Source organism: Myotis lucifugus, unplaced genomic scaffold (genome assembly GCF_000147115.1).
Source record: "Myotis lucifugus unplaced genomic scaffold, Myoluc2.0 scaffold_726, whole genome shotgun sequence".
NCBI lineage: Eukaryota > Metazoa > Chordata > Mammalia > Chiroptera > Vespertilionidae > Myotis > Myotis lucifugus.
In genome coordinates, this window is record NW_005871774.1 from 42,281 (window position 1) to 69,939 (window position 27,659).

The window sequence follows — 27,659 nt, forward strand, 5'->3', positions numbered from 1 at the left end:
CAGCTCTCCCTCCTCACCACTGCCCCCTTCAGCCCATTCTCCACACTCCACTGGAGTGATCTTCACACACCCCTGCTCATGTCAACCCCACGCTTCAAAAGAGCTTCGATGGTTCTCCACAGGGTGGCACGTCAGCTACAGGGCCCTCTGGATCCTGCCCCCGACTCCCAGCCGCACCTCGCACCCTGCTCCCTGCTCCTGCCTGGGAAGCTCTGTCCCCTCCACCCCCAGACCTGGCTCCCTCACACTCTTTTTTTAAAAAAATACTGTATTTCTTTATTGATTTCAGAGAGGAAGGGAGAGGGAGAGAGAGATAGAAACATCAATGATGAGAGAATCACTGACCGGCTGCCTTCTGCACACCCCCAACTGGGGATCGAGCCCGCAACCCAGGCATGTGCCCTTGGCCGGAATCGAACCTGGGACCCTTCAGTCCGCAGGCCGACGCTCTATGCACTGAGCCAAGCCTAGAGCCAAGCCGGCTAGGGCCTCACACTCTTTCTTTAGGTTTCAGCTTAAAAGCACATTCCTCGGGGAAGCCTGAGGGAGTGAGCAGGTCCCCTCCTCTGCTCTCACAGCACCGACATTCTTCCTCTGTAGCACCAACAATAGGCCATTATTTTCCTCTGCTGGCTGCTCACTGCATCGTAAGAGAGGAGCCCACGGTGGGTCTGCCCCACCACGACCCGGCATCTAGAAAACTCGCTGCAGAGTGTATGAGCAGAGAGCATCAGTAGCACATTCAACACGAAGGGCCTGGAGAGGGCTCACTGCAGACCCTGCTCCACATCCGTGACCTCGGGCTGCCTCCCAGCTGCAGCTGGCAGGACTCAGGTGCAGAGCCCGCCCAGGAGCAGAGCCCAGCTGCGCCACCCCTTCCGTCTGCAAACAAGAGGTCGCCCACCAGCGGGCGGCCTGGGCTGGATCCCCAGGTCGGCTCCACGGGCGCTCAGGGTGCTGTCTGAGGGGCACGCAGCATCCCATACATGAGCCCTCCCGGCCCTACGGCAGCTTCAGCCGCAGCCACTCCTCAGTCTAGACCCCAGGTCCCCGGGGAGCCTGGCCAGACAGTCTGCTAGCCGACTCCAGGCTGCCCTGGCGCTTTCAGACTCCTCTCTGCGCCTAGGAAGGCTTGCCCATCACTGCTCCCACAGAATTACCGAGAGCGACTGCTACTGCTGCGTCTGGCTGGAGCTACTCTCACCCCCCCAGTCAGAAACTGTCCACCAGCTGTGAGCGACGCAGTGCTGCCTCTCGCCACGCTGAGACGCACCCGAGCAGTGGCTTCCTGTGCAGAGCACGGGACCTGGGGGGCTCCTGGGGGAGCCCAGCAAAGCAGGGTCTGGGGGGAGGTTGGTTTGGTTTTGGGTTTTAACTGATTTTAGAGAGAGAGGCAGAGAGAGGGAGATTAAACATTAATGTGAGACACATTTGTGGAATATAATGAACAACACAAACTGATGAACAAAAATAGATACAGAGACAGAAGCATCGAATAGACGGTCAAACCTCAGAGGGAAGGCAGGCAGGGGAGGGGTGAGAGATCAGCCAAAGGACTTGTAGGCACACATATGAGCATAACTGATGGACACAGACAGTAGGGGGTGAGGGCCTGTGCTGGGGGCAGGAGCGAGCAGGGAGAGGTCAAGGGGGGGAAAAGGAGGCATATGTAATACTTTCAACAATAAAGAATTTAAATTAAAAAAAAAATCAATGTGAGAGAGAAACATCAATTGGCTGCTTCCTGTACACACCCCGACCGGGAATCAAACCCGAACCGAGTCTGGGCCTTTTGGTGCACAGGCCAACGCTCCAACCCACTGAGCCGCACCGGCCAGGGCTGGACAAGGCTTTAAAGGTGACTAAACGAGATTCCAGGAAAAGGCTCAAGACTTGGCTGTTTCCCCCGGGCACACACGTTTTGAAACGTTTTGGTTATTAGTGGTAATAATTTCCTGCAGGCCTAGTTGCTGGGCTAAGTCATGTCCAAGAATCACCTGTTTCCCACCAAAATGCAGTGTTCATCATAATGCGTCTGTCCACTCTGACTCCTGTAAGACACACGCTGCATGTGAGTGGCTCCGCGGGACAAGAGGCGTGAGGGCCTGGGCGTGATCACCACGTTCCCCACACCATCTCGTCCAGGCAAAGGCACGTCCTCTGGAGGTTCATGAAACACCAGCAATGACGACACCCAGAGGTCAGCCTACAGCTGTCGGACACCCTCACTGCACGCCGACTGGCAAGCACCCCTGCTTCCTGGTCGACAATGACCCGTCCAGACCACACCCAATAGGAAAGCCGCACAAGGACCGGATACACAGCTCTCAGTTAAACACCTACAAACCTGCGTCCACACACGTCTCCCCCTGGCAGCTCTACGCAGCTCCCAGGCCGCCCTCACTCCTGAGACGGCCCCAGGGTGGGCACTGTCGGTGTACGGAGTGGCCAGTGCACTGCTCTGAATGACAAACCCCTCTCCCAGCTAACCCACCAGGTCCGAGGCTCGCCCACCAGCTCCTCCTTGCTCGTGTTGGACAAGGTCAGTGAACTACCGCAGAGAAACCGCTCGGAGGGCGGTCAGAGCTGACCCACCGAGGCCCTGCGCTCTGAGGTGCAGCCCCTGCCGTCCTGCCGGATGGGACCTGGCAGGAGGGGGTTCTGCTGTTTGCTTCAATGGAAGGGGCCCGGCGAAGGGGAGGGACCATCACCCAGCAGTCAGGCCGGTTTACAAGGACCTTCTCAATGTCTTCCTGTTTACCTGCTGCTGCTGCTGCTGCTGCTGCTGGCGCTGGAACCTGGGAGGAAGGGACTTCTGGTACTTGCTGAACTCCTGCGCAGGGGACCCAGCCTCCCCGGGCCCCTCCTCACTGCTGCCGCTCTGAGCCACAGCCGCCGGAGCTGTGGGGGCCTCTTCTGAGAACGTGCTGGGGGCTTCCGGGGCAGAGAACTCGGGGGAGCCTAGAGAACAAACCAAAGAGAAAAGGCTGGAGTGGCCTCACAACAGCTCGGCCAACCAAATGTGAAGCAGCAAATGCTCTTTCCCGCTGGCACTGCCACCATGCCAGTCACAGCCTCGAACCCGGGCACTGGCACGAGCTCGTGGTCCCACACCATCCCCACTTCGGGGGAGACGACGGGCCCAGGTCGGGTGACTGCCCGAGGCCACAGCGTTCGCCGTGGAGCGGGATTTGGGTCCAGATGAGAGGTTTCATTAAAAAGGACCCTGGGAAGTCACAGCAGCCACACGCTCCGTGGCAGCCACACCCATCATCCACCCGCGAGACTCACAGTCCAAAAGCTGTGTGACCTGGTGGGCAGCCTGGTCCTCCATCTGCACCATGAGGACAGCAGCTGGCCTCCCCTGGGGCTCCCCCCGGGGCCTGTGGAACTAGATGCGATAACACAGCACCCGACAGGCAGGAGGTGCTCACCACTGCCCACCGTTATTCTCGGAAATTCCCTTCTTTCTGGCCCCCACCCAGCTTTGCACTTTCTCCAGCTTTTTCTGAAGAAGAACTGACACTCGCTTTCTTAATCTGACTGCAGAGGCTCAGGCACCGGAGGAACCCAGAGGCAGGCGGTGCAGCACAGCGACAGCGTCCCAGTCACAGGACCCTCAGGCCCACGCCGGGACCCGAATCAACGCACCTCGCTCACACCCAAGCCATCCCCTCCTGGGCGCTCAGCCCGGGCGCCAGCTCAGCGAGACCGAGGCTGGCACGGCCGCACAGGACTCAGGGAAACGGACAGAGGGCGCTGTCGGCCCCGCAGTCCTTGGCCAGGAGGGCGCTGGTCGCTATCAGACCAGCAGGAAGACCCCCACCCGAGAGGCTTTCAGGGACTGAGACGAGCATCAGGCCCTTGTCTCCGAAAAAGAGCTGGTTTTCATTGATTTTTAAAAATCACAAAGAACATAGTTGATCAGATTCTTTAAACCCGCTACAAGCGACGCTCTCCGACACACAGCGCTGTTCAACACGTCTGACCAGCCGTGCAGTGCAGGCCTATCAGCACTCATTCTGAAAACCGCGTGTGCCACGCAGGCGGCTTCCTTCGCGTCCAGGAGAAGGACCCTGTGCGTTTAGTGGGATCCTCAGCGTCGCACCTTTGGCTGAGCAGTAGTAGTGACAACCGTGACCGTGACAATGCGATGGCACCATTACCAGCAAGTGCCCGCGTGCTTTCTCACCCAGAAGCTGTGCCAAGCGCTTGGCACGCATCATCTCGGGTGGCCCCCGCATGGAGGGGGGGGCGTACCGTTCCCCTCCCACTTCACAGGGGCGGGAACCAGCTCCCACGGGCTGGGTGCGGAGCCAGTGCTGGCGTGGAAACGGGGTGAATCCAGGCAGACCCAGGCTGGAGCTTCCCAGCAGCCTCTCGCCGTGAGCCACAGGCGGTACCAGGGAACCGGGAGACGCAGACCTGAACGAGGAGCGCCGCCGCCCCGGTGTCCAGTTTGTGGGATGGAGCCCCGCTTACCTTTGCGGACGGCGGGGCCGTTCTCCAGCGGTGGTGCCTTCTCGGGGCCTGGAGACCGGGGCGCGTCCCTCTCCAGTGGCCGCTGCGCCTCGCCGGCCTTCTGGGCCTGCCTGCACTTCTGGTCCAGCTGTTTGAGTTTGGCGGCGCAGGCAGCCAGCCGCTCCTCCCGGGTCCGGCGCTCCTCCTCCTCCCGCCGCTTCCGGGCGCGCTCCACGGCCTCGGACATCTCCGACTGGATGAACTTCTGCCGTGGGGGCGGCTTGTCCTCTTTGTCCTCGACCGACTGCTGCCGGAACACGCTGCCCACGGAGGCCTTCTGCCAAGAGAGAGCCTCTGATGAAACCAGGAGACGGGGCGGCTCCCGCTGCGGCCAGTCCTCTTTCCAGGAGCCTCGAGCCTCTCGGAGCCGGGCCAGCTCTGGGCGGACCCGGGTTCTCCTCCTGCTCTGCCCCTTCACTGTGTCTGGAATGAGGTTTGGGCCAGTGACGACCCTTCTGCACCTCAGCTCCTCCTCTGCAGGCGGGATCGCACAGGAAGCCCTAGGGATTGTGCAGATGCCCTGGAAGGTGACCGACACCAAGAAACGGGACACGGGTCCGTGTGCACTCGCCGGGGCCAAGATCAGGGCTCTGTGGCTCATCCACCGGAGCTGAAAAGCACACTTTCACCATCTCTCAGTCACAAAACTGCTCTCCTTCCCCCGTGAAAACATGTAAACCTCGGGTATAAAGAACCACCAGACACTGAAGTTCATGGTCGGATATACGGTTTAAAGGTGATTTTTTAAAAATATATTTTATTGACTTTTTACAGAGAGGAAGGGAGAGGGATAGAGAGTTAGAAACATCGATGAGAAAAAAAACATTGATCAGCTGTGCCTCCTGCACACCCCCCACTGGGGATGTGCCCGCAACCAAGGTACATGCCCTTGACCGGAATCAAACCTGGGACCCTTCAGTCTGCAGGCCGACGCTCTATCCACTGAGCCAAACCGGTCAGGGCTCAAGGTGACTCTTTATATAAAAACAAAAAAGCATCTCTGAAAACATCGCCTGTGGATGTGCCATCCACCCCGAATCTCTCGCTGGGGGCCAGTTACTGGACAGCAACCAGAGGCCAAAGACGCAGCGTGGACAACTCACACGGGGAGGTTCTCACTGGTGTGCGGGGCGGGAAGCTGCGGGCAGCTCCACTGACCCACGCACGGATTCCAATAGGACACTTAAAAGTGTACGGCTCCCACCCCGACCCGTGAGCATCATCCATGTACCAAAAAGTTACCCAGGTTGCATGAGCTCTATCCCCAGTAGAGGGACATGCAGGAGGCAGCCAATCAATGTTTCCCTCTCACATTGATGCTTCTCTCTCCCCCCTCCCCTTTCTTTCTCTCTAAAAGTCAATTAAAAAATCTTTTTTAAAAAATGAGTAAGACAGATTATAATTCAGTGAAATAAACTAACTAACTCACAGTTTGCACCTGGTAGGTTACAATGAGAAGAGTCAGGGTCATTTTTGAGAGATTCCAACCAAAAAAAGAAACCTTGAACCTAATCACAAGGAAGGACCAGACCAACCCAATTTGAGGTGCATCTCAGTCATGAAAGCTAAGGAAAGGCTGTGCCAGACTGAAGGGGACGAAAGAGACAGGACCACTGAGGCAGGAGGTGACTGAACTGGAGCCTGCGCATGGACACTAACAGGACCACCGGCAGCGCGAGGGCAGAGGCTGTGGCTGCCTCCCTGGCAGGTGCCGTCAGTCCTCGCTCACACCACAGCATCTGTGCCCACACGCTCGTCAGGCCGGCAACTCCCCTCTATGGCTCAGAAAAAGTTTCCTTTGTGTGTACTTCCAACTTTTCTGTAAGCTCACAGCCTAGCTGGAGCTTTGTGTGAGAGAGTGAATGGTAGTAAGTTCGTGCCGGTTTCAAAAGAAATTTTTTTTAATTAAAAAAGAAAGAGAGATATTCTCCTAGGACTTTCAGACACCCAAACACGCAACTCAGCAAAGTACAAATGCAGAGGGCATCCAACTAGAGGACTATTGGTCTTCTTCTTGGACTTCTGGTCAAATGAATGTGAAGAAAGAGAGAGAAAGAAAGTGTGGGGGGGGGGGGAGAAAGGAGGGAGAGAGAGAAAGAGAAAGGAGAGAGAGCCCCCCAGCTAGTCACAGGCACAGACCCCACAGTACCTGGTAGTCAGGGCCTGAGGCCCAGCTGTGAAGCTTCCTGGGAGGTGGCTGAGGTTCTGGCACCTTCTTGAGGACACGAGCCATGCCCACTGTCTCGCCCCAGTCCTTTCCTTCCTCTTGGGCACGCTTGGCATCAGCACTGTCTGCAGAGCTCATTGACAGCCCCCGCTGCCTCCTCGGGTCCCAGCTGTTCCTAGGACAACCGCAAGCGGTTAGTTTCCCAGTCGGCCACCATGGTCTGGCCTTCGAGCCAGCGGTCCTTAGTCAGCTGTCTACACACCATCTCCTTCATCAGAGCAGACCCACTCCCCACCCCCTTACGGTGACAGACATCCCAGAACACCAACATTCAGCACCAACATTTACCATTCACTCTCTCACACAAAGCTCAAAGCTCCAGCTCGGCTGTTCCACACCCATTACTTTATCTGGGGGGGGGGGGGGGGGGGGGGGCCCCTCCCCCTTTTAAAGAGTTGAAACAAGATTCTCCGAGAGGTGGGCAGCTGCTCGCCCAGGGAGGAGCTGACAGATTTGGAGCCGAACCCAGAAGAAGGTGCTTCTTTGACTACAGACCCCGCCCTGTGCTTTGCACTGAAGGTGCTCACAGTGCTCCTCCGCAAAGAGGCTCGCTGCAGGTGCCACAGTGAGGAGCGCGAGGAGGAAGGAGAGCACACAGTAGGGACCGGCGGACAGGCCTGCGGGAGGCGGGAAGAGAAGGGGGAAGCGAGCTGTGCCTGCGCACCTGCACATGCTCAGGGCGGAGCTAGACACAGGCCTGGGGCAAAGCGTAAGGACCTGTTCTGAGCCTCCTGTACGGGAAGAAGTGCCCAGTCACCTAACAGGAGCCCAGAGAACAGCAGGCTCAGGTCTGGCTACTCTGTGTGTGCACGTGTCGGTGCACACGTGTGCGTGAGAGGGGGAAGCTGAGGCAGGTAAGGGAGGTTAGGAGGTCACAGGAGGGCAACACTGCTGGCGACTACTGACTTCCCTGTGAGGGGGAGAGAGCACAGCCAGGTTTCTGATGCACCAGAGGAGGCCGTGTCTTCAGAAGACAACGGGGCACAGTGTGAGGGTAAGAGAACAACATGGAAGGAGGGGACGCCTGGCTGACCCCTGCCTGGTCCAGAAAAGACAGGAGGCCAGCCCTGACCGGTTTGGCTCAGTGGATAGAGCGTCGGCCTTCGGACTGAAGTGTCCCGGGTTCGATTCCGGTCAAGGGCATGTACCTTGGTTGCAGGCACATCCCTAGTAGGGGGTGTGCAGGAGGCAGCTGATTGATGTTACTCTCTCATCGATGTTTCTAACTCTCTATCCCTCTCCCTTCTTCACTGTAAAAAAATCAATAAAATATATTTTTAAAAAAAGAAAGGAGGCCAGTCCCATGGCCCCAACACAACGAACAGGAAGGGATGGAGTCAAGGGCAGTTCAGGAATCATCATGGATGGGAAGCGAAGATGTCAGAGGGACTCTGGGCTCTCTGGAGGAGTCTCTGGGGGCTGTGTATCACCAGCCAGCTCAGAAAATATCAAAACAAGAGCAGGTTTCGCCCAGCCAGCATGGCTCAGTGGTTGAGCATCAACCTATGAACCAGAAGGTCACGGTTCAATTCCCGGTCAGGGCACATGCCCAGGTTATGGGCTCCATCCCCAGTGTGGGGCGTGCAGGAGGCAGCTGATCAATGATTCTCTCTCATCACTATTGTTTCTATTTCTCTCTCCCTCTCTCTTCCTCTTGAAGTCAATAAAAACATATTTAGGGAGAAGGTGCCCTCAATCATAGCCAGTAGCAAAGCTGACTCCATGTCTAACTCCTTCAGTTGAATATTCAATTAATATCAACTGAAAGAGAGAACAGTGTCCTACTGCTCCAATCAATCTGTAAAGTTTAATGTCTTTGCCTTTTACTTAAATTCTTGGTCACATTTCCTTCTAAGCTCAGTGTTCCAAGAACTGATCCATAGACAGTCCCCACGTGCATCGAGCGGCGTGAAAATAGACGACAGAAGCCTCAGTTAACTGTGTGCCATCAGAGCGGCAGAGCGTGTTACCAGCTTCCTCCAGGAGGGGGCGCTGACTCCAGGGGCTTAGAAGTGAAAGACGAAACAACAGAGAAAGACTTGCAGAGGGAACCCTACACACACGCAATCAGTGACAATGAAACGAAGGGAAACATTAAAACATTAATATCTAAACAATATAAAAAATCACATTTTTGAGGAAAGCACGGTAAGTCCAATAGGTGGTGTATAAAGAAAACAGGAAATGCCACATGAAGGAAAAAAATCACATGTGCTGGTACAAAAAAAAAAAAAAAGAAAAGAAAAGAAAAGGCAAATTAAAGCAACCGCAGGCGCTCTTTCACAAGTACTACAGTGCTAGCCATAGTGTGATGAAGCCTGGGTGGGGGCGGGGACTGGGTGGAGGGAGGTAGTGGGGGGAAATAGGGGACATCTGTAATAGTGTCAACAATACAAAATACACTTAAAAATGTTGATGATTATTTCTGGATTTAGGATGAAAGGATTTCTGCCTTATTTTTAATTAAACATTTTTTGTATTTTACAAAACGCATTATTCATATGGCTTTTTAAAATATGTAAAATGCAAAAATAAATAAATAAACAAAGGTACTAGCCAAGCCCGGCCAGCGTGGCTCAGTGGCTGAACGTCAACCTATGAACCAGGAAGTCACGGTTCAATTCACAGGTTGTGGGCTCGATCTCCAGTGGGGGGCGTGCAGGAGGCAGCTCATCGATGATTCTCTCTCATCATTGATGTTTCTACCTTTCTCTCCCTCTCCCATCCTCTCTGAAATCAATAAAAATGTCTATAATAATAAAAGCATAATATGCTAATTAGACCGCACAGCCAAACAACCTTCTGGACCATCTTCCGGACAAAGCTGGGGCTGTGAGGGCCGAGGCAAGCCGCCACGGCTGTGAGGGCCAAGCCCCTTGCACGGATTTCGTGCATCGGGCCTCTAGTGTTAAATAAAAAAAGTACTAGCCAATACTACTGATATTATGATAAAAACAAGAGGGGCTAGAGTACAATTAAGTATTTTCCAAAGGGCATTATGAGTAAAATTTGTCCAATAAAATGATTCAGAAAAAGAGAGAAAAGATTAAATTGGTCCTAGAAGTTTAGGAAGCCTGGTCTACCCTGTGTAAGCTTCTCCCACCTCCCTGAAGGCTCCCAGCATGCTTTTGCCTGCACACCCCAGGCGGCAGGCGACCCTGGAGGAAAGGAGAAAGCTGAACCCAGGCGGTTTCCCAAACTCGCTTGGCCACAGAAGGCTTCTGGGGCATGACAGCCATAATCACTCTGCAGAACACATGGTCTCCACCTCACCCTCAGGGAAGTACTGGGGCAGCGGTTACAATCACTAGCACCCAGCCTGCCACGCCCGGATGCAAATCCTGGCCCAGTTCTCGAACGGGTGCCCCAAAGCTTAGCCCTCTCATCTGCAAAATGAAACAGTATCTGCCCTGGGAGGTTGCTGGACACTAGGAAACGCACTTGGCACAGGACCAGCACACGGCAGTGCCGCCAAGCGTAAGGTTGCACTGGAGCGTGCCCCAGCAGGGGGAGGGCCTTACCACTGTGGCCTGCCATCCTTCACCACGTCCTCCTCCTCTTCATCATCACTGAACTTCAACTTCTCAGAATAGTCCACTTCCTCATGGAGGCCTGCAACAGGACGTGGGCCAGGAGAATGAGAAAAGATGAGAATTTCAGCGGCCAAGAGCGCCACCTCAGTCCGGAATCATGCCAACCCACGGAGGAGTGAGGCGGACCACGTGGCTGCCACCACCAAACAAACTGCAGCTAAACGGAAGGAGCTCTGGCTTCTGGGAACAGTAAGGCAGCCTGGTCAGACTGACCCTCCCCCCAGACAACAGCTCCTAAATCGGGGCAATTATAATAATAAAAGCATAATATGCTAATTAGACCGGACGTCCTTCCAGAAGAAGCCGGGGCTGCAAGGGAAACCCGGGTCCCGGGTGCCAGAGAGAAGCTGGTGCTGGCAGCCGGGGGAAGGAAGTCCTACTCTTGCACAAATTTTGTGCATCAGGCTTCTAGTATGTGTGTGTGTGTGTGTGTGTGTGTGTGTGTCCCACCCACACCCCCCACCATTTATATATACACACACACACACTATTATATACATATATATGTATACAGAATCTTAGGATTCTTAAATTTTTTTCCCCCTTTATTGATGTTCAGAGAGAAAGGGAGAGAAATATATGAGAGAAACATCTTTGGTGTGGTAGTCTAGTTTTCCTAGTAACATTGTTAATGTGCTGTGAAAGACTGAAAATTTGATTACATCATATATGATATTAATTGTGAATTAGTGGAGCTTTGATGTAACAGTATATCAACATTTAAAGATATTGGTACTTGATACTCTATTAAAGAAAATTAACCTCCAAATTTTAAGCTAGAAAGTCACTGGAATAACTATTTAGAAAAAAAAATCACAACTACGTGACTTTACATTTTGGGTACGTATGTTAAGAATTATATACAGCCAGCTAGCGTGGCTCAGGGGTTGAGCGGTGACCTACGAACCAGCAGGTCCCGGTTCAATTCCCAGTCAGGACACATGCTTGGGTTGCAGGCTCAATTCCCAGTGTCAGGAGTGCAGGAGGCAGCCCATCAATGATTCTCTCTCATCATCGATGCTTCTATTTCTCCCTCTCTTTCTCTCTCTCTTCCTCTCTGAAATCAATAAAAATATATTTATTAAAAAAAAAAGAATTGTATACAAATTGAAATGTCTGTGTACTTTATCAAAACAAACAATAAAATCACAATTATGAAAGAAAATAAATGAATGAATAAATAAATAAATGCAATCCACAAGATTACCACAATAACGGAGACAAATCATATGATCACCAGGACAGAAAAAGCATTTAACAAAATTCAATACATATCCATTCATGATTTAAAATCAAAACAGCAAACTAGAAGAGAACAACCTCAATCTGGTCAAGAATATCTCCAACAAGCTATAGCTAACATCATATTTAATGGTGAGACACTAAACCAGTGGTTCTCAACCTTCCTAATGCCGCGACCCTTTAATACAGTTCCTCATGTTGTGGTGACCCCCAACCATAAAATTATTTTCGTTGCTACTTCATAACTAATTTTGCTACTGTTATGAATCGTAATGTAAATATCTGATATGCAGGATGTATTTTCATTGTTACAGATTGAACATAATTAAAGAATAGTGATTAATCACAAAAACAATATGTAATTATATATTCAATGTGTGTTTTCCGATGGTCTTAGACGACCCCTGTGAAAGGGTCGTTTGACCGCCAAAGGGGTCGCGACCCACAGGTTGAGAACCGCTGCACTAAACATTTTATCCCTAAGATCAGAAACAGAGAACTTGAATACAACATTGGGCTGGAAGTACCACAGTGCAATAAAGCAAGAAAAAAAAAAGGCATCAAGTCTGAAAAGGAAGACATAAAGCTGCCCCTATTTATTGGCAACATGATGGTTTATGTAGAAATGCTAAGAAATCAACAAAAACTAGTAAAACTAGTGAGTGCATTCAGCAAAGTGTCTGGTATAAGGTCAATACACAAAATCAACTTGTATTTCTGCATAATAACATCAAACACTTGAAAACAACATTAAAGAAACAATGCCATTTATAATAGTATCAAAGACCATCAAATACTCAGGAATAAACTTGATGATACATAGTCAAGACCCTGACCCTGAAAACTCTAAACCACTGCTGGGGAAAGGACAGACCTGATAGATTCACCAGGTTCCTGCACAGAAGATTCAAAATTAAGGCATCATTTATCCAGAAGTAAATTCAATAAAATCCTGACCAAAACGTTTGCAGGCTTTTTGTATATACTGCTAGGCTGATTCTAAATTTACATGGGAATGAAAAGAACTCAGAATAGTGACCCAACCAAAACACCCAACAAGCCCTCGAGGAGTGGCTCAGTTAAGATCACTGTTCCGAGCACCGAAGGGCTGTGGCTTCAATCCCTGGTCAAGGCATGCATGGGAGGCAACCGACCGACGTTTCTCTCTCAAAGTCAATAAAAACACGTTCTCAGGTGAGGACTGAAAAGCAAAACAAAACACAAAGCTTGAAAACTTATACTACCTGAATTTTTTTAAATGTTGTCAGTTGATTTTGTTCATTAGACTTACACTACCCGAATTTAACACTTAATCTATAATGATCCAGTGTGGTTGGTATTGCCATAAGGATGAACAAACGGATCAATGGAACAAACAGGTCCAGAAATAGACCCACACTTACAAGGTCAATTGATTTTTGGCAAAGGTGCCAAAGCCATTCAATAGGGGAAGGGAAGCCTCACCAACAAATAGTGGGGAGCAACTGGATATCCTTATGGTAAAAATAAACTTCAGCTCCTATCTTACACCTTACAGATCAATTAATTCAACGTGACATACGGTAAGAGTTAAAACTATAACATATAAAGGAATATCTCTACCACCAAGGGGAGACAAAAGATTTTTTTAGATATGATACAAAAGTAATAACCATAAAAAACCACAAATTTATAAACTTCATCAAAACTAAAAACTTCTGTTCATCAAAACAGTGCTGCCGAAACCGGTTTGGCTCAGCGGATAGAGCATCGGCCTGCGGACTGAAAGGTCCCAGGTTCGATTCCGGTCAAGGGCATGTACCTGGGTGGTGGGCACATCCCCAGTGGGAGATGTGCAGGAGGCAGCTGATCGATGTTTTTCTCTCATCGATGTTTCTAACTCTCTATCTCTTTCCCTTCCTCTCTGTAAAAAATTAATAAAATATATTTAAGAAAAAAAAAAAACAGTGCTAAAAAGATGAATAGATGCCCCGACTGATGGGGCTCAGCTGGTTAGGGCGTTGTAGGGTGCACCAAAGGGTTGCGAGTTCTATTCCTGGTCAGGGCACATTACCCAGGTTTCGAGTTCGATCCCCGGTCAGGGCGTGTATGGGAGGCACCGATCAATGTTTCTCTCTCAAATCAATGTTTCTCTAACTCTCACTCTCCCTTCCTCTCTCAATGAAAAAACATACCCTCAGATGAGGATTAAAAAAAAGAAGAGACAAGGCAAACTATGGTGAAAAATATTTGTGAAGCTGCAAAGGACTTGTATCAGACCCCTCAGAAAGGCAGGGAAAGATACACCCCTCAAATAGCACATGAAGATATGTGTTCACTGGCATTAGTCACCCGCAAAACGCAAATGAAAAGCACAATGAGATGCCAATACACACCCACCAGAATGGCTAAAAGCACAAAGACTGACAGGAAGGTGTGGTCGCTGCTGGGAATGTGCAATGGCTCGGCCGCGTGGCAAAGGTCTGTGGTCCTTGTGCACCTCATCACACACCTACCCTTTGACCCAATACTTCCACTCCCCGCTGTGCACTCAAGAGACATGAAAATATTAGAGGCCCGGCGCACGAAATTCGTGCAAGAGTAGGCCTTCCTTCCCCCGGCTGCCGGCACCAGCTTTTGTCTGGAAGGTCGTCCTGAAGGACGTCCGGTCTAATTAGCATATTACGCTTTTATTATTATAGAAGATTATACACGATGGAGCTTTTAAGTGGATCAGTAAATTAAGGTATATTGATACAATAAAATATGCCCCAGTAATTAAAAGCAACAATTGACATATATAACAACATTGATGAATCTCAAAAACATGACACAGAGGAAAAGCTGTGTGACCCATTTGCCTGTAATCATACAAGGGGCAAAACTGCTCCAGGTGAGGCGCCACAAGAGTGGCAGGCCGGCAGGAAGGGACTGGGGGGAGGAGGAAAAGGTTCACAGGTGTATCCCTTTGTCAAAAGTGTACAATTAAGCTGTGTGTCTTTCAATGTAATTAAAATTTACGTGAAAACAAACACAAAGGATTGTAAAGGCATATCATCAGGCTGGGGGTGGAGAGTGGGCGAAAGGAAAGACACAAGAAAGGCAGAATGGTGGAACCTGCCGAGGCTGGTGAGGGGAGCTGGGGGGTCATTACACAATTTTTCTTGGTTTAACTTTTCCATTATAAAAAAAGTCTTTAAAAAAAGTTAACAGCAAAATCTACCACAGCTCTAAGATCAAGACCAAAGACCAAAAGAAGACACGGATGGGCCGGGAAGCCACCTGTGAGTGCCAGCCAGGACCTCTGCGGCACGGAAGCTGCTCCCCGCCCCCGTGCTCAGTCCCCGCACCCAGGAAACCACGCGAGGGCGCTCACCCTGGCTGGGCAGGGACGGGTGTCCGCCGGCCTCTAACCCCCGGGGAAAGCGCACTCAGAAACACAACCCACCTGCCCAGCCATCGTCGGCATCGGTGTCCAGGTCATCCAGGCCCTTGAGGTTCTCGGCATTGATGATGGTGGGCCGCGGCGCCCGCTCCACCAGCTGCCTGAGCGGGCGGGGCGGGCGGGGCATGCCCAGCCGGCTGTCTTTTCTGATGAGAGAAAAGTTAAAGACACTGGACTTATGTCAACTACACATATGGAAGCAAAACCAAACGCTTTTAAAAAGTTAAGCCCTGAACTGCAAGGTCTGTGTGTGCGTTTGATGTGGAAGCCACCCCCTTTGGAAAGGAACACAACGGAGCAAAGGCACCGGCCAGAAGCCCCGCCTCCTGCAGCCGCACTGCTGGGCGCGAACGCCCAGGGGCCAGGGCACGTGCCAAAACCTCCACTGTGCCAGGAACTCAGGTCATACCCCCACCTCCCGCCCGGCCCGGCCTGCGTCCGCACACCCGGGTTGCGAGCTGGTTTCCAGGCACTACGGTCTTTAGAAGACCAAGCACTGCCGTCCGTCAGCCGCCTGGTGTCCAAGGTCACCCCGTGGGCAGCTCCCCCTGCGCGCCCGCAGCAGGCCTTACCCGTCCTGGTCGTTCATCTGGAACTGTCGGAAAGGAACTCGGGGCTCCAGGCGGAGCGGCGGAGGCGGGAAAGACGCTCGTTCCGCTGTACCCTGGTTCTCGGATGACTGTGGCGAACACATCTGAAACGTGACATCAATGAACAGGGTTTTCTGGTGATGACCCCAATTCTCCATTCCACTTGCATTAGAATTTGTTTTGGAAAATGAACAGTGGGAAAAAGAAGCAGGAACTCTTGGGGTTTCCCATTTAACCTGCCACCGTCTCCCCCATTTCCTTCCTGCTGCTAGTACACCTGGGCCTGTGCCTTGGGGGGAACCTGCCTCTCCTTGTTCCAAGAGCCAAGGCTGAGATGAGCACATGAGCAGGGAAAGAAGCCGGGGCCCTGGGGACTGGGGAGGAGAGAGAGTGGACACGAACGGAACCTCCAAGGGACACGAACGGAACCTCCAAGGCAGGGACGGGGCGAGGCGTGCAGCCAGGGGGGCACCGGAGGTGCACACGCCCCCCGGAAAGCAGACCTACTGGACGCGGACGGGCTGACTGTGGGAAACGCCCCTGAAGACTTACAAAGGCAGGAAGCATGTCATGGTATGTAGGTGGGTGGTATGCGTTCCCCAGGAACTGCGAAGCCCCTTTGCGAACAGGCTGAGCCGGGCGGAGAGAGGGGTCCTTAGCATCGCTGGCGCCTGCCGAGGAGGGGGCTCCGTCTCCCGCGCTCGAGTTCCTGCTGCCCAGCTCAGTGGGGGAGGCGCTCAGAGACGTGGCAGAAATTATGTTTCGCCCACCGCCCTCCCTCCAGCTTGTCACATCTGGAAATTGAAAGGGGCAAAGGGAGAGGAAAGAGGAAGGGGGGAGGAGGGACTGTATGAGGTTCTGAAGGTCAAGGGACCCCCTCATTCACCAAAAAAGCCCCCCAAAAAACAAAAAGTAAGAGTAGGGTCCCGGTCAAGTGTGTCAGGGAGGTGGGGGCAGACTACACTGGCCAAGGCGTGTGAACCTGCTGAGGGAGCCTGACTGTGAGACAAAGCGAGGTCCCCAGAGAGGAGGCAAGTGTGTGCGCATCTTCCCCGACCGACAGGAGCCCATCACCACGGCGCCGGCCGCAGAGGCACCAGGCAGCCCATGGAAACAGCCACGGCTCCTCCCACAGACGCCCCAGTCCCGGAGGACGGGCACTGCCCGCAGCCCTGGACTTGACCTGAAACCAGAGTGAGTTCTGACATGTTTCCGGCTTCGTTTAGCGGTGGCCCCTCTAATCAAGGAGATCGCCCCGTTCACAAGACGAAGCAGAGCAGCCCTTGCCCGGAGTGGGGGGGTGTAGACCAGACCCTCTTGCTGGAAGGGTCTGGACCTGCCACAGGCCTTGGCCCCACCTACCCTGCACCAGCCGGGGGAGGGGGGCCTCCTGCAGGGCCCGGGGTGGGGGAGCCTGCCGACCAAGCTATCTTTCTCCATGATGCTTCCAACTGCCAAACGCAGCAGGATCTGCTGGAATCACAGGCCCAGGAGAAGCTGCAGGAGCCAAATGCCTGCTGGCTTCAGTTCACTTGGGTGATGAGTTAAAACATGAAAGCTCCCTGCGTGTGGGACCCTAAGAGTAAGACTGAGGGCGGAGCCACAACACAGGGTTCAGCTCTAGCCTCCAAGCCCCGCATGTGGGCTCGGGTAAGCCCTGTCTGGGTCACCCCTTGGCCATCTGCTTCTTCCTCTTCTCAGAAGAGGAGATGGAACCCACCCCAGAAGCTCCTCTGAGTTCTAACTGTTTATGGTCCTATAAGCCACGCATCCTAACTAGACCCAGAAAGTTCCCGTTCCTGGCCGAAGGAACTGCAGGGTGTCTTTGGAGTAGACGAAACGACTCCGCACAGGCCACCGGAAGGCGGGCGCTGAAGGAGCTGCACTGTGATCATTTCCTCTACAGGACCTCCGCTCTTGGGGGTTAATCACGACAAGCAAACACCAGTCCCGCATATTTCCACACACCCCCAAACGCACCTCCAAAAAAACAAGAGCCATTTCAGAACCTCTGGTTAGAACAGGTAGAAAATCTCATTCCTAAATAACACTTTAAGCCACCCACAGCCCCTAAAAACCTCACCAGCAAGTTTCACTCCACACTCCTGCCCCTCCTGGACCAGACCCCAGAGATGGGCCGCGGAGTCAGCGCTGAGCGGGCCACGCAAGGGCACATGTTAAAAACAGGACTTCTAAGTTGGCGGGGGTGGGAGGCTGGGAGTCACACCGTGTAACACACTCCCCAAGTGACCCTGATGGCATTCGCGGTTTGGGAAGCTCTGGTCTAGAAAACCGCTCCTGAATCAGGGACCAAGGCAGCTGGCCCTTGGTCTGCCCATCCTTGCCATGACCACCTAGCACAGCACAACTTTCTGATAACAGCCAGGAAGGCAGGCAGGCCTGGCCCACCCAACAACAAGAAAGAAGGGGTGACCTCCTGACCAGCCTAGGGTCCAAGTCCAGTGGGTGCAGAGGTCAGGCAAAGGGCAACAGCCACGCTTTCCAGGCAGGGAGCCCGGCCTCAGGAGCCCGGCTGTTTGAGGCCCCGCACACTCCTGTCTGAGGGCAGGAAGGCAAGGGAGATGCTGTGCCCCGTGTGCCCGACGGGCTGCAGCTCACTCACTCTGAGGGCGGAGGCTTGGTCCTGGCCCATACGACAGATCTAAGGCGCCCTTTTCTTTGCCAGCCTTGTCCTGCCCGCCAGCTGCTTTCAGCGTCGGAAATTCCTCGGGAGAGAAGGATAAGAGTCGGCTTGAGCCCCTTAAACCTGTCGAGAAAACCGGAAAGACTATGGAGCCAGGGAGGTCAGCACCAAGGATTCTCCGCCTCAGCAACTCCAAGCACGCCGGCCACGCAGCCAGGAGTGCGGCGCCGCATCGGCGTCAGGGCTGGCAGAGCGCACTAGGGCTCCCCGAGGGTCCCAGAAGCTGACCGACATGCCTTCAGAATCAGCGCTTCCTCCCTGGGGCCAAGGCCAGGCCCCCAGAGCAGTGACTCTCAAAGCTTTAGGCCAAGACAACCCAGACCCAACCGGAATGGTCCCGAGAAGGCGTGCCCCCGTCCTGCCCACCTCTTCCCACTTACCACCTTCGTGTCCTGCTGGCTTTCCATTCAGCTGTGCCCATGACTTTGGTCCACCTGGCACTGTATTTGTGTTCTGAAAAAGGAAGAGAATTAGAAGAGCCAGCCCCATCGGCCTGCTGACCATTCCCCAAGCACGTGGGAAGGCGTTCACGACCGCCGCCAGGTTCCACCACAAGGCCCACAAGTCCACGGCCACGTGCGAGTGGGATCAGCCACAGGAGCTCTGCCTTTTCCAACAGCATTCAGCTGACCAGACCCCCTTCCAAATGAAGGCAAAGCTACCACAGAGCTCAATGAGCAAAACCTCACCACTTCCTGGATTAGGTACCAAATTAAATAGCTACCCTTTCCCATGACCCCTCCTCTCCAGCCACCCCCGCCCGCACTCACTCACAGCAGTGGCTGTCTCTTACCCTTAGTGCAGAGCGGACTGGGTCTAACAAGCCATTTACTTACAGGGAGTTGCCCTGAATGCTTGCCATGGTGGCTGGAATGCCCCCAGGTCTTGCCCAAAGGACCACATAAGGGGACCATGCAGCTGGGGTGGACGGCCCCCCCAGGAGGGCTGCACCTCCAGAGCCAGCAGGAAGCAGAGGGGCACCAGGGCCAACCCACAGCCTCCCATTTGGTGTCTATATGCAGCCAAAGGCACTAAACTGGACGAGGCACCTACAGGGCCAAGGAGGGGTTGCTATTATTGCCGGTGAACTTCATCCCAAGAGAACCGTACAAGCTCTGGGGTGAGGTTTTAGAAACGGAGTCTCCTCTCACCTCCTCTTCATATGAGAGAAAGCCAGGCAGTGGCCGAGAGGAGCTGACTGAGCACTGGGCAGGGCCTGCGCTACTCCAGGCCGGGCTCCGAGACGGTCCCCAACACAGTTTCTTTCAACAGATGCCCCGGCCCCTCCCCAGTCTCTCCAGGGGTGAGGTCCAGGCACATGTTTTCTGTCAACCAGCTCCCAAGGCAAGTGTGCTGTGCAGCCGGGGCTGACCAACTGGCTCCCAGTCTCACTGTTTCAGATTCTGAGAAACACGTGAATTCAACTCTACATACTCGGCAGACCCCGTGGATTTAGGCCAATGAATATGGAGCCTCACACGAATATGATTTTTCTCTTTAATTTCAAAAGTACGGTTTGGTGTTGTCGGGTGGGGTTTCCTTCTGGCAAAGCTATAAACGTCCCCACAGCCGGGGGCTGGCGTCTCAGGCCTCCTGCTGCCAGGCAGCACGGCGAGACTGAAGTTCGGTGGTTAGAGTTGTTTTCAAGAGTCTGGTGAGTGCCAGGGGTCTTGTCTAGGTTTCTTTTGACCTAAAATACTCAAGACTGTCATCTCGGTTTCTAGCCACCAGCTAAGCATGAGCCCTGCCAGTCTCTGGGACCCACCCAGCCTCCAATGGACTCAGTGTACCGTGAGCTCTTGCTCAGCTCGGTCACGCCTTTCTCTTCAGAAAAACATTTTAATGCATCAACAATAAGCGACGACTGCAGCTGGGCATTTCCCAAGGAGGCTCTGAGACGCGACTAGTCCCTAGAGACCTCGTTAAAAAGGTTTCCGAGGGCAAATCAATTTGGGGCCTGCTGTCCCTGCTGTCCTCTCTCAGTCAGGGTGCACATTGAAGACACTGAGAAGACATCCAACAGGAAAGGAGCTTCTAGATGTTGTGTTCCAGACTCCCCTTCCTATGGCCGACCACTTCCTGTCTGCTTATGGCACAGCTGGGGGCCCTGACCTCTGTATCTACCTGAGTGACTTCACCTTCACAGGAGTCAACAGACTCAAAGGAGGTGTCTGTATTCAGCCCTGTGTGGGGTCTTCTCCATCAGTTTGCCGTTGGTATAAGCAAGTCAAGCAAAGCCACCCTTCTTGGGGGCGGGCGTTAGGTGGCTCCGACATCTGGACATCAGGACGGGGGCTCCAGCACCTACCTCCTGACTGACTGGCTGAGTCGGTTTCTGTAAATTGGAGACAGATTTCTGCAAACCCGGCTGCGGCTGCGACTCCGGCGGCTGAGCGGCCGTCGCACTGGAACTAGACAGAGGCAGGACACACAGGGAGGATTAGATGCGGCACAGGCCACGACAAGGTCCCTCTGCATTTCCAAAAGCCACAGCTGCTCATCAGCGGCTCACTGGGAGCCAGAGCCCTCTGGCCAATAGGAGTACTTCCCCAGGAGACGCTTATGCTGGCAAATACCCCGTCTGCCGTCTACTCGCTGGCATCAACAGGGCAGAACAGGCCTCTGTCTGCAAACACTGAGAGCTCATGTGAACAGTGAAGTCATGGAGGACCTGCCAATGGGGAAACTCAGTCACTATAGGGAGGGGGCTCTGAGTCCCTTCCTCCTGACCAAGCCTCACAGCTCCTCAGGGGGCTGCCTGCTTTGAAACAGCAGATTAAAAAACAACGGTTACCATCTCTTGGCTTGTAAAATATATTTGCTCATAGCAAAACTAAACTTATCAATACACGTAACAAATTTCTCATGATCTCATCCTCCAGAGAGAAACTCGAAGCAGATTTTTCTCAACATAACAGAGTATGCCACACATACAATTCTGTAACTATTTTACTTAATTTAACATCTTTTCATGACAATACATAGGGACCTACCTCTTTCTTTTAATGACAGTACAATTGGATGACCATAATTTACCAATCTCCGTTTTTTTCTATTAAAGATACAACCGCAGTGAGCATTTTTGTATAAATATCTTTGTACACCTTTGCATAATTCAGTAGTGTAAGTTCTTAGGAATGGAATTGCTGCATCAAAGATGTTTTGAAGTTTAAAAGGTATTGCCAAACTGCCCTCCAAAGAGAGGCTGCATCAGTGTACACCCCATAGGTCATCTTTACTTTTTAATCCTCACCGGAGGATATTTTCCCATTGATTCTTAGAGTGGAATGGAGAGAGAAGGGGGAGAGGGGGAGGGGGGGGGAGAGAGGGGGAGAGGGGGGAGAGAGGGGGCTAGGGGAGAGAGGGAGAGGGGGAGAGGGGGAGAAGGGGAGGGGGGGAGGGGGAGGGGGGAGGGGGGAGGGAGAGAAATATCAATGTCAGAGACCCATTGACTGGTTGCCTCCCCACTGGCCCTGACCTGGGAATTGAACCCGTGACCCTTCTGTCTACAGGTCAACACTCTAACCACTGAGTCAAACTGGCCAGGGCCCCACAGGTCATCTCTTGAGAAGAGAACGAGAAAGGGCCCTGAGGAGATTTCTGCTGACTCAGCAGCCTTCCAGTCACTCTTCTATTCAAGCTTCTGCCGGGCAAGATGCGAGGAGGTCAGCCATCCACTCGCCAGAGTCCACCCACCGCTGGCGCTCCCGCTGGAAGCTCAAGTCCAATCCTACACGACACACACTCTCCCCAGGTTCACTTCACCCAAGTAACTCATCCCCATCGTGACCATTCCGACATGAAGGCCGCCGATCCTCTCACATGACCTTCTACCCAAAGCAGGAGCGTCCAGGCAGTGCTGCCTCAGTGCTCCCCGCTAAGCACTTGCTCCCCCTCCCACCCCTCAATACGCCCAAGGAGGGCAGGCCCAGCAGCAGCAGAGACCCAGGGCCGGGTGGGTCTGCTGCCTCCCGTCTCCACACTCACCACCCTCCCAGCAGACATGCAGCACCACGGCCTCATGAAAGCTGCAACGCTCTGGCCAGCGCTGCGTGAGAACAGGCACAGGGAGGGAGCGGTGCTGTCCTCTCTCTAGAATTTTCCGTAGCACGGGCATTTCAAGGCCTGTGTTGAAAGGTGTCATACCCATTTCTCTAGAGTTTGTCGTGTCCGCCATCTGATTACAATGACGACAGAGGCGGGCATCTGCCACGCGCTTCCTCCGGGCCAGGCTCTGTGCTAAGCCCCTGGCTGTGTTCTCTCATCTCTCTTGTAACTGCCCCTGGAGCCAGGTATGTTCTTACTTCACAGGACAATGAAGCTCAGAAGTCAAATGATTCTCCCGGTGCCATAAAGCTAACGGGCCGCTTGGCTGGGCATCCCGCACACCTGTCCGGTCCAAATTCACACTAAACCATCAGCCAGCATGATGCCCAAGCAAACTGTCAGAAAAATGTTAAATAGCGTTTAGGACGCTACTGTGGTTACTGCTACTTTAAGATCTGACTGATTATTTGCTCGCTCTCTCCACCCTGCCCGGAGCAACTACACAGAAGTTTCACAAAAGCTGGTGTGGCCGTTTCCAGGGAGAGGGAAGGACGCCCGTCAGCAGCTGTTCCGGATCCCGAGCACCAGCAGCCGGACCGTGAGATGCAGGGCAAGAGGTGCACCGGCCGGGACCGGGGAGCGTTCATCCCACACAGGCTCACCTCGGCCAGAGGTTTCTGTCCCCTCCGTCCTCCCAGCACAAGTCCCCCGTCCTCTTCCCTGGACGCCCCTACCACTGGCCAGAGCCCCGTCAGGACACAGCTGGGGGCTCAGGCGCCCCGCACGCAGCGGTGCTGCTTCCCTAACGACTTCCATGCCAGACCCGGGTCACGAGGCTGCGGGCTGCTCTGCCTCGGGCCCCGCAGCGGTCTCCTCTGCGGGAGGCCGGCTGCTGGCCCGCCCGCACACAGGGACCCCAGAACGGAGCGTGCAGGCGCCAGCTCTGCCCACAGAGGCTCGTCGGGAACTGGCTCCGAGTGGCCGCATGTGCGCCGGCGGCTGATGGGCCTTTTCTAATGAGGCACCGGGGGCTGGTCACGGGGACCAGGCGGCCCACAGAAACGCTGCTGCACTGGCTCCGAGAGGCAGGAAGACGGCAGGCAGGGAGGAGAATGCAGGCACAGGTCCCCAGCGCCGCCCGTGCGGGCAGGGAGGTGCCGGAGCCGCCTGCCCTCTGCTCTCACCTCTTTGGGTCTTGCTGGTCCTGCTTGTTTGCCCATCCCGTCCCGTCCTTGGGTACGATAACGATGTTGGGGTCGTTTCCTTTGTTTTCAGACTTCAAGCTCGGTAGGTTTGCGGGCGGTGGCATGCGCCGGGCTGTGGCAACTTTCCCGAGACTCTGTAAGCCATGTCTAGGAATTACTGCAGGGAGACAGGGAAGGAAGCAGATAGCGCACGGGCAGGGGACAGGCCAGAGGCCAGGTCATTCAGCTGCTCTTTCAAAACCCAAGTGATCGTGACAAAGGCAACAGGACACACACGAGGGGTGGCCCCGCCAGGGAAACAACAGCGCTGCCCGGTGGTCACGTTAGTCATGTGACAAGCCCTTCGCCAAGGCCTTGGAAGACACGGAAGCTTCCATTTCCACAGCGGGCAGAAGGCTAGGAGCTGAGGCCCAGAAACCTCAGGCCCACACGGCAGGCACCTCTCTGCAAGAGGAGATGCTCTGGCCTCGTTACAGTGGGACTGAAAGGACCAAGCCCTGCCTAGCCCCCGCCAAGCCTGGGCATTCATAAAACCCTCCTGGGGGAGGGATAGCATCAGCAGGAATTTTTCCCACCACATTCCAGAGTCCTGGAACCAGGAACTCTAAACCGGGTAAGTCTAATGCAAATTAAGCTCCATTCTAACCACCAGGCTAAAAATACCCCTGGTTTCAGTAAGATAAGATAGAGGGGGAGCAGCCCCCCACAGCAGTCAGGGTATGAAATCAGACCTCACACAGGAGCGGGGGAGGCTGCTGCCCAGAACTACCGGGTGACCCCTCCCTGCCCACAGGAGGACTCTGGGCTGCCACGGTCCTGGACCAGGAGGTTCTCACTCAAGGGAAAGCGGGAGGGCCTGGCCCCGACCCCGGCTCTTACCTGAGGATCTGATTGCGTCTACTGATTTTCCTTTATACTTATCAAACAGGCTGAGCGTCGAATACTTGCTTTTCCCATCCTTGCCCTTGGTTATTTGCCCCAAACGATCGGACATTGCGATGAAATGTCATCTAGTAAGGAAATTTTTCTCGGCACCGCCCTGATCTGCCTTTGAAATGGAAAAAAAAAGAGTGTGTCAATCCACCGAACCTCTGATCCAGTGAGTAAATCCTTTAGGAGTCACGGATCTCTTCGCAGATCTAAAGAGAGCTGTCGACTCTCCCTAGAAACCACCCTTGCCTCGCAGGCAGTTTAGCTCCCATTCAGAGCTTTCTGTCCACTCGATCGCCCAACACTCACCTTCCCCCTCACCTGCTCCCTCTGAAACAACCCAAGGCTACTGCTCATCAACAGAAATGTCAGCTCTCACAGCCTGGGTGCCTCAGCCTCTCCAGGAAACATCAACAGTAAGACGGGCAGAGCAGGGAGGGAGGTACACGACCCAACGGAAGGACAAGCATAACCAATCCACGGGAGGCAACTAAAGGCAGTGTCACCCGGGAACAGGCGGGTGTGTGCACTTTTCGAAGTAAAGAACCAGCACCCGGAGAGAAAACGTGCCCAGGCCATGAGAGGGGCCTCTGCGAGGCAGGCGCGGGGACCAGGAACAAGTGCCCCAGAAAGCCGCAGAGTCCTCGGAACTGAGTCTTTAGATAAGACAGGGACTGAGGCTTCCGAGCATCAAGAAATCATTGTCTTGCTCCCATTTGATATTTCTGATGCTTTCCCCCCGAAAGGTACAAATGACGTTCATAGTACAACTATTTCAGATCCAGAAGCAATTACTCCTAGAAACACAGTTCTAAACCAGCTGTACCAAAACATCTCCTTCTCCAGAAAACCCAAGCACATTCAAGTGAAATCCTGGCTGCTGTTTGGCTTCAAGGCCATTAACTGTGGAAATAAAGAATACTCCCTCCAGCCCAGCCGGCGTGGCTCAGTGGTTGAGCATCAACCTATGAACCAGGAGGTCACGGTTCAATTCCTGGTCAGGGCACATGCCTGGGCTGCAGGCTCGATCCCCAGTGTGGGGCGTGCAGGAGGCAGCCAATCAATGATTCTCTCTCATCAGTGATGTTTCTATCTCTTTCTCTCTCTCCCTTCCTCTCTGAAATCAATAAATATATATTAAAAATAAATAAAAGAAAACGTCTTAAAACAAGCACTTTCAAAGGTCCCCCATCCCGGAAGAGGCCAAAAGCTCGAGCAGGGGTCCAAATAGGACCCACCAAAAGGCGCGCGGGGGGGGGGGGGGGGCGCAAAGGGACAGAAAAGCTGCCGCGCATGGCAAGGCACTCTGCAGGGGGATTAAATTAAGGGTCTTGAGATGGGAGACTATCCTGAATTACCCAGGTGGCCCGATGTCATCACAGGGTCCTTAGAAGAGGGAGGCAGGAGGGGGGTCAGGGGCGTGGCAGTGGAGTGATGCTCTTTAAGATGGAAAAGGGCGGCGGGCAGAGAAGGGGGGCCTCCAGAAGCCGGGAAAGGCAAGAAAACAGACTCGCCCTGGAGCCTCCAGAGGAACAGGTGCTGTGGACACCTGGATTCCACCCCAGCAAGACCTTTCACACTCCGACCCCATTTGTGTTGTTTTATGTCACTACACTTGTGGTCATGTCCCACAGCAGCGGTCGGCACACTGCGGCCCCTTGAGTGTGGCTCTTCCACAAAATACCACGTGCGGCGCGCACGGACAGTGCGTTTGAAACTTCGTGGCCACACTCAAGGGGCCAAAGAGCCACATGTGGCTCGCGAGCCGCAGTTTGCCGACCACTGTCCTACAGCAACAAGAGAAAACGAACACGCTCATTTATTCAAGAAATTTGTTGTTGTTGTTAATCATCACCTGAGGACGGAAGAGGGACAGACAGAGAGAAACATCGATGTGAGAGAAACACATCAATTGGTTGCCTCCTGCACAAGCCCCGACCAGGGCCCGGGCTGGGGAAGAGCCTGCAACTAAGGTACCTGCCCTTGACCAGAATCGAACCCAGGACCCTTTGGTCCACAGGCTGACGCTCTATCCACTGAGCCAAACCGGCTAGGGCTATTGAACATATTTTTATTATGGGCCTGGGATATCTACAGCAGAGGACCAGCTGCACACAACCCCCGGCTTACGACGTCCAGCCCGCAGAAATGAGGGACCGCCCACAGCCAATGGGGCTAATTACAAGAAGTTTGCTCTGGAATCTTTCACTCGGGCACAATGATGAAAAATGCTAAACTGCAGCTACATCTGGGCTGTCCCCGGCCAAGGCTTTCACCTGACCACTGGCCCTACACACATTTCTAAATAAAACCAGTGGTGCCTCCTCCTCACCCACACACCTGGCAGGACTGCAGGTTGAGTGTCATTAATTTAAACTTACATGACTAGTTCTTACTAAATTAAAAACCACATTGGCAAAGGCAAGAGAAGGCAAAATCATTTACCAGCCATTCTGGATCACCAAATGTCCACATTAAATGTTACTATGCCTGCTTACTAAAAATCAAATGTCTTTTAATTCTGAAACTTGACAGAAAGCATGCGTTCTATAGGCACTGCTCAAGAGGCTTCCTAAAATCCAAGGCCAAACTCCTGCCAGTTCACGCATTTCCCTTAGACTCCGCCCTGGGCAGAGCTAGACTGGACACTCCCAGTCGTCTTCCTGGGGACAGCACCCTCCTCTGAGAACTCACCGGTCCCCACCCCCACCGCCAGGAAGTGCTAGGAGACTGGCAGCCCGGCCACACCTGCATTGGCATCGCTGAAAAAGAGAAAGAAAAGAAAACCTGGCACACATGAGCCACTCTCCTGGGAGGTCAGAATTGTGTCTGTGGGTGTGAGATGCCTGAACCTTGTCCTCTCAGCAAACACAACCATTCGCCAAGTAGTAACTGAGCACCTACTGTTCAGATGAAAAGCTTCCCACCAGAGGCTCAACCAGAGAGAGCCAGGAAACCAGACGGGGAACACACCGCACCGGGGTCGGCACTAACCCTGCAGGCGCCATGTTCTTAGAGAGCCTCCCCCCACTTTGTAACCAAGCTTCGCACTAGCTGGGCACGCTGCTGGCTTCTCTGGACCTCCGTCTCCCCATCTAAGACTCGATTCCAGACGTGCCAGCCAGTTCCAAACGCTGGTGATCCACAGCCATGGAATCGCAAATGCTTCACTGTCA

General features: G+C 53.5%; 1 protein-coding gene across 1 annotated transcript in view; it reads right to left on the reverse strand.

Annotated features, from left to right (window-relative positions):
• The window catches only part of PRRC2B (proline rich coiled-coil 2B), a 51,937-nt gene extending 27,336 nt beyond the window's left edge, over positions 1–24,601 (reverse strand). Inside the window, 12 exon segments of the mRNA XM_023746729.1 lie at positions 2,762–2,961; positions 4,483–4,798; positions 6,671–6,863; positions 10,270–10,360; positions 15,011–15,153; positions 15,580–15,701; positions 16,150–16,391; positions 18,221–18,364; positions 18,682–18,754; positions 20,610–20,712; positions 23,533–23,710; positions 24,433–24,601. Coding sequence (XP_023602497.1) covers positions 2,762–2,961; positions 4,483–4,798; positions 6,671–6,863; positions 10,270–10,360; positions 15,011–15,153; positions 15,580–15,701; positions 16,150–16,391; positions 18,221–18,364; positions 18,682–18,754; positions 20,610–20,712; positions 23,533–23,710; positions 24,433–24,547 — 1,920 coding nt within the window. The 5' untranslated portion in view covers positions 24,548–24,601.
• Positions 24,602–27,659: the final 3,058 nt, after the last annotated feature.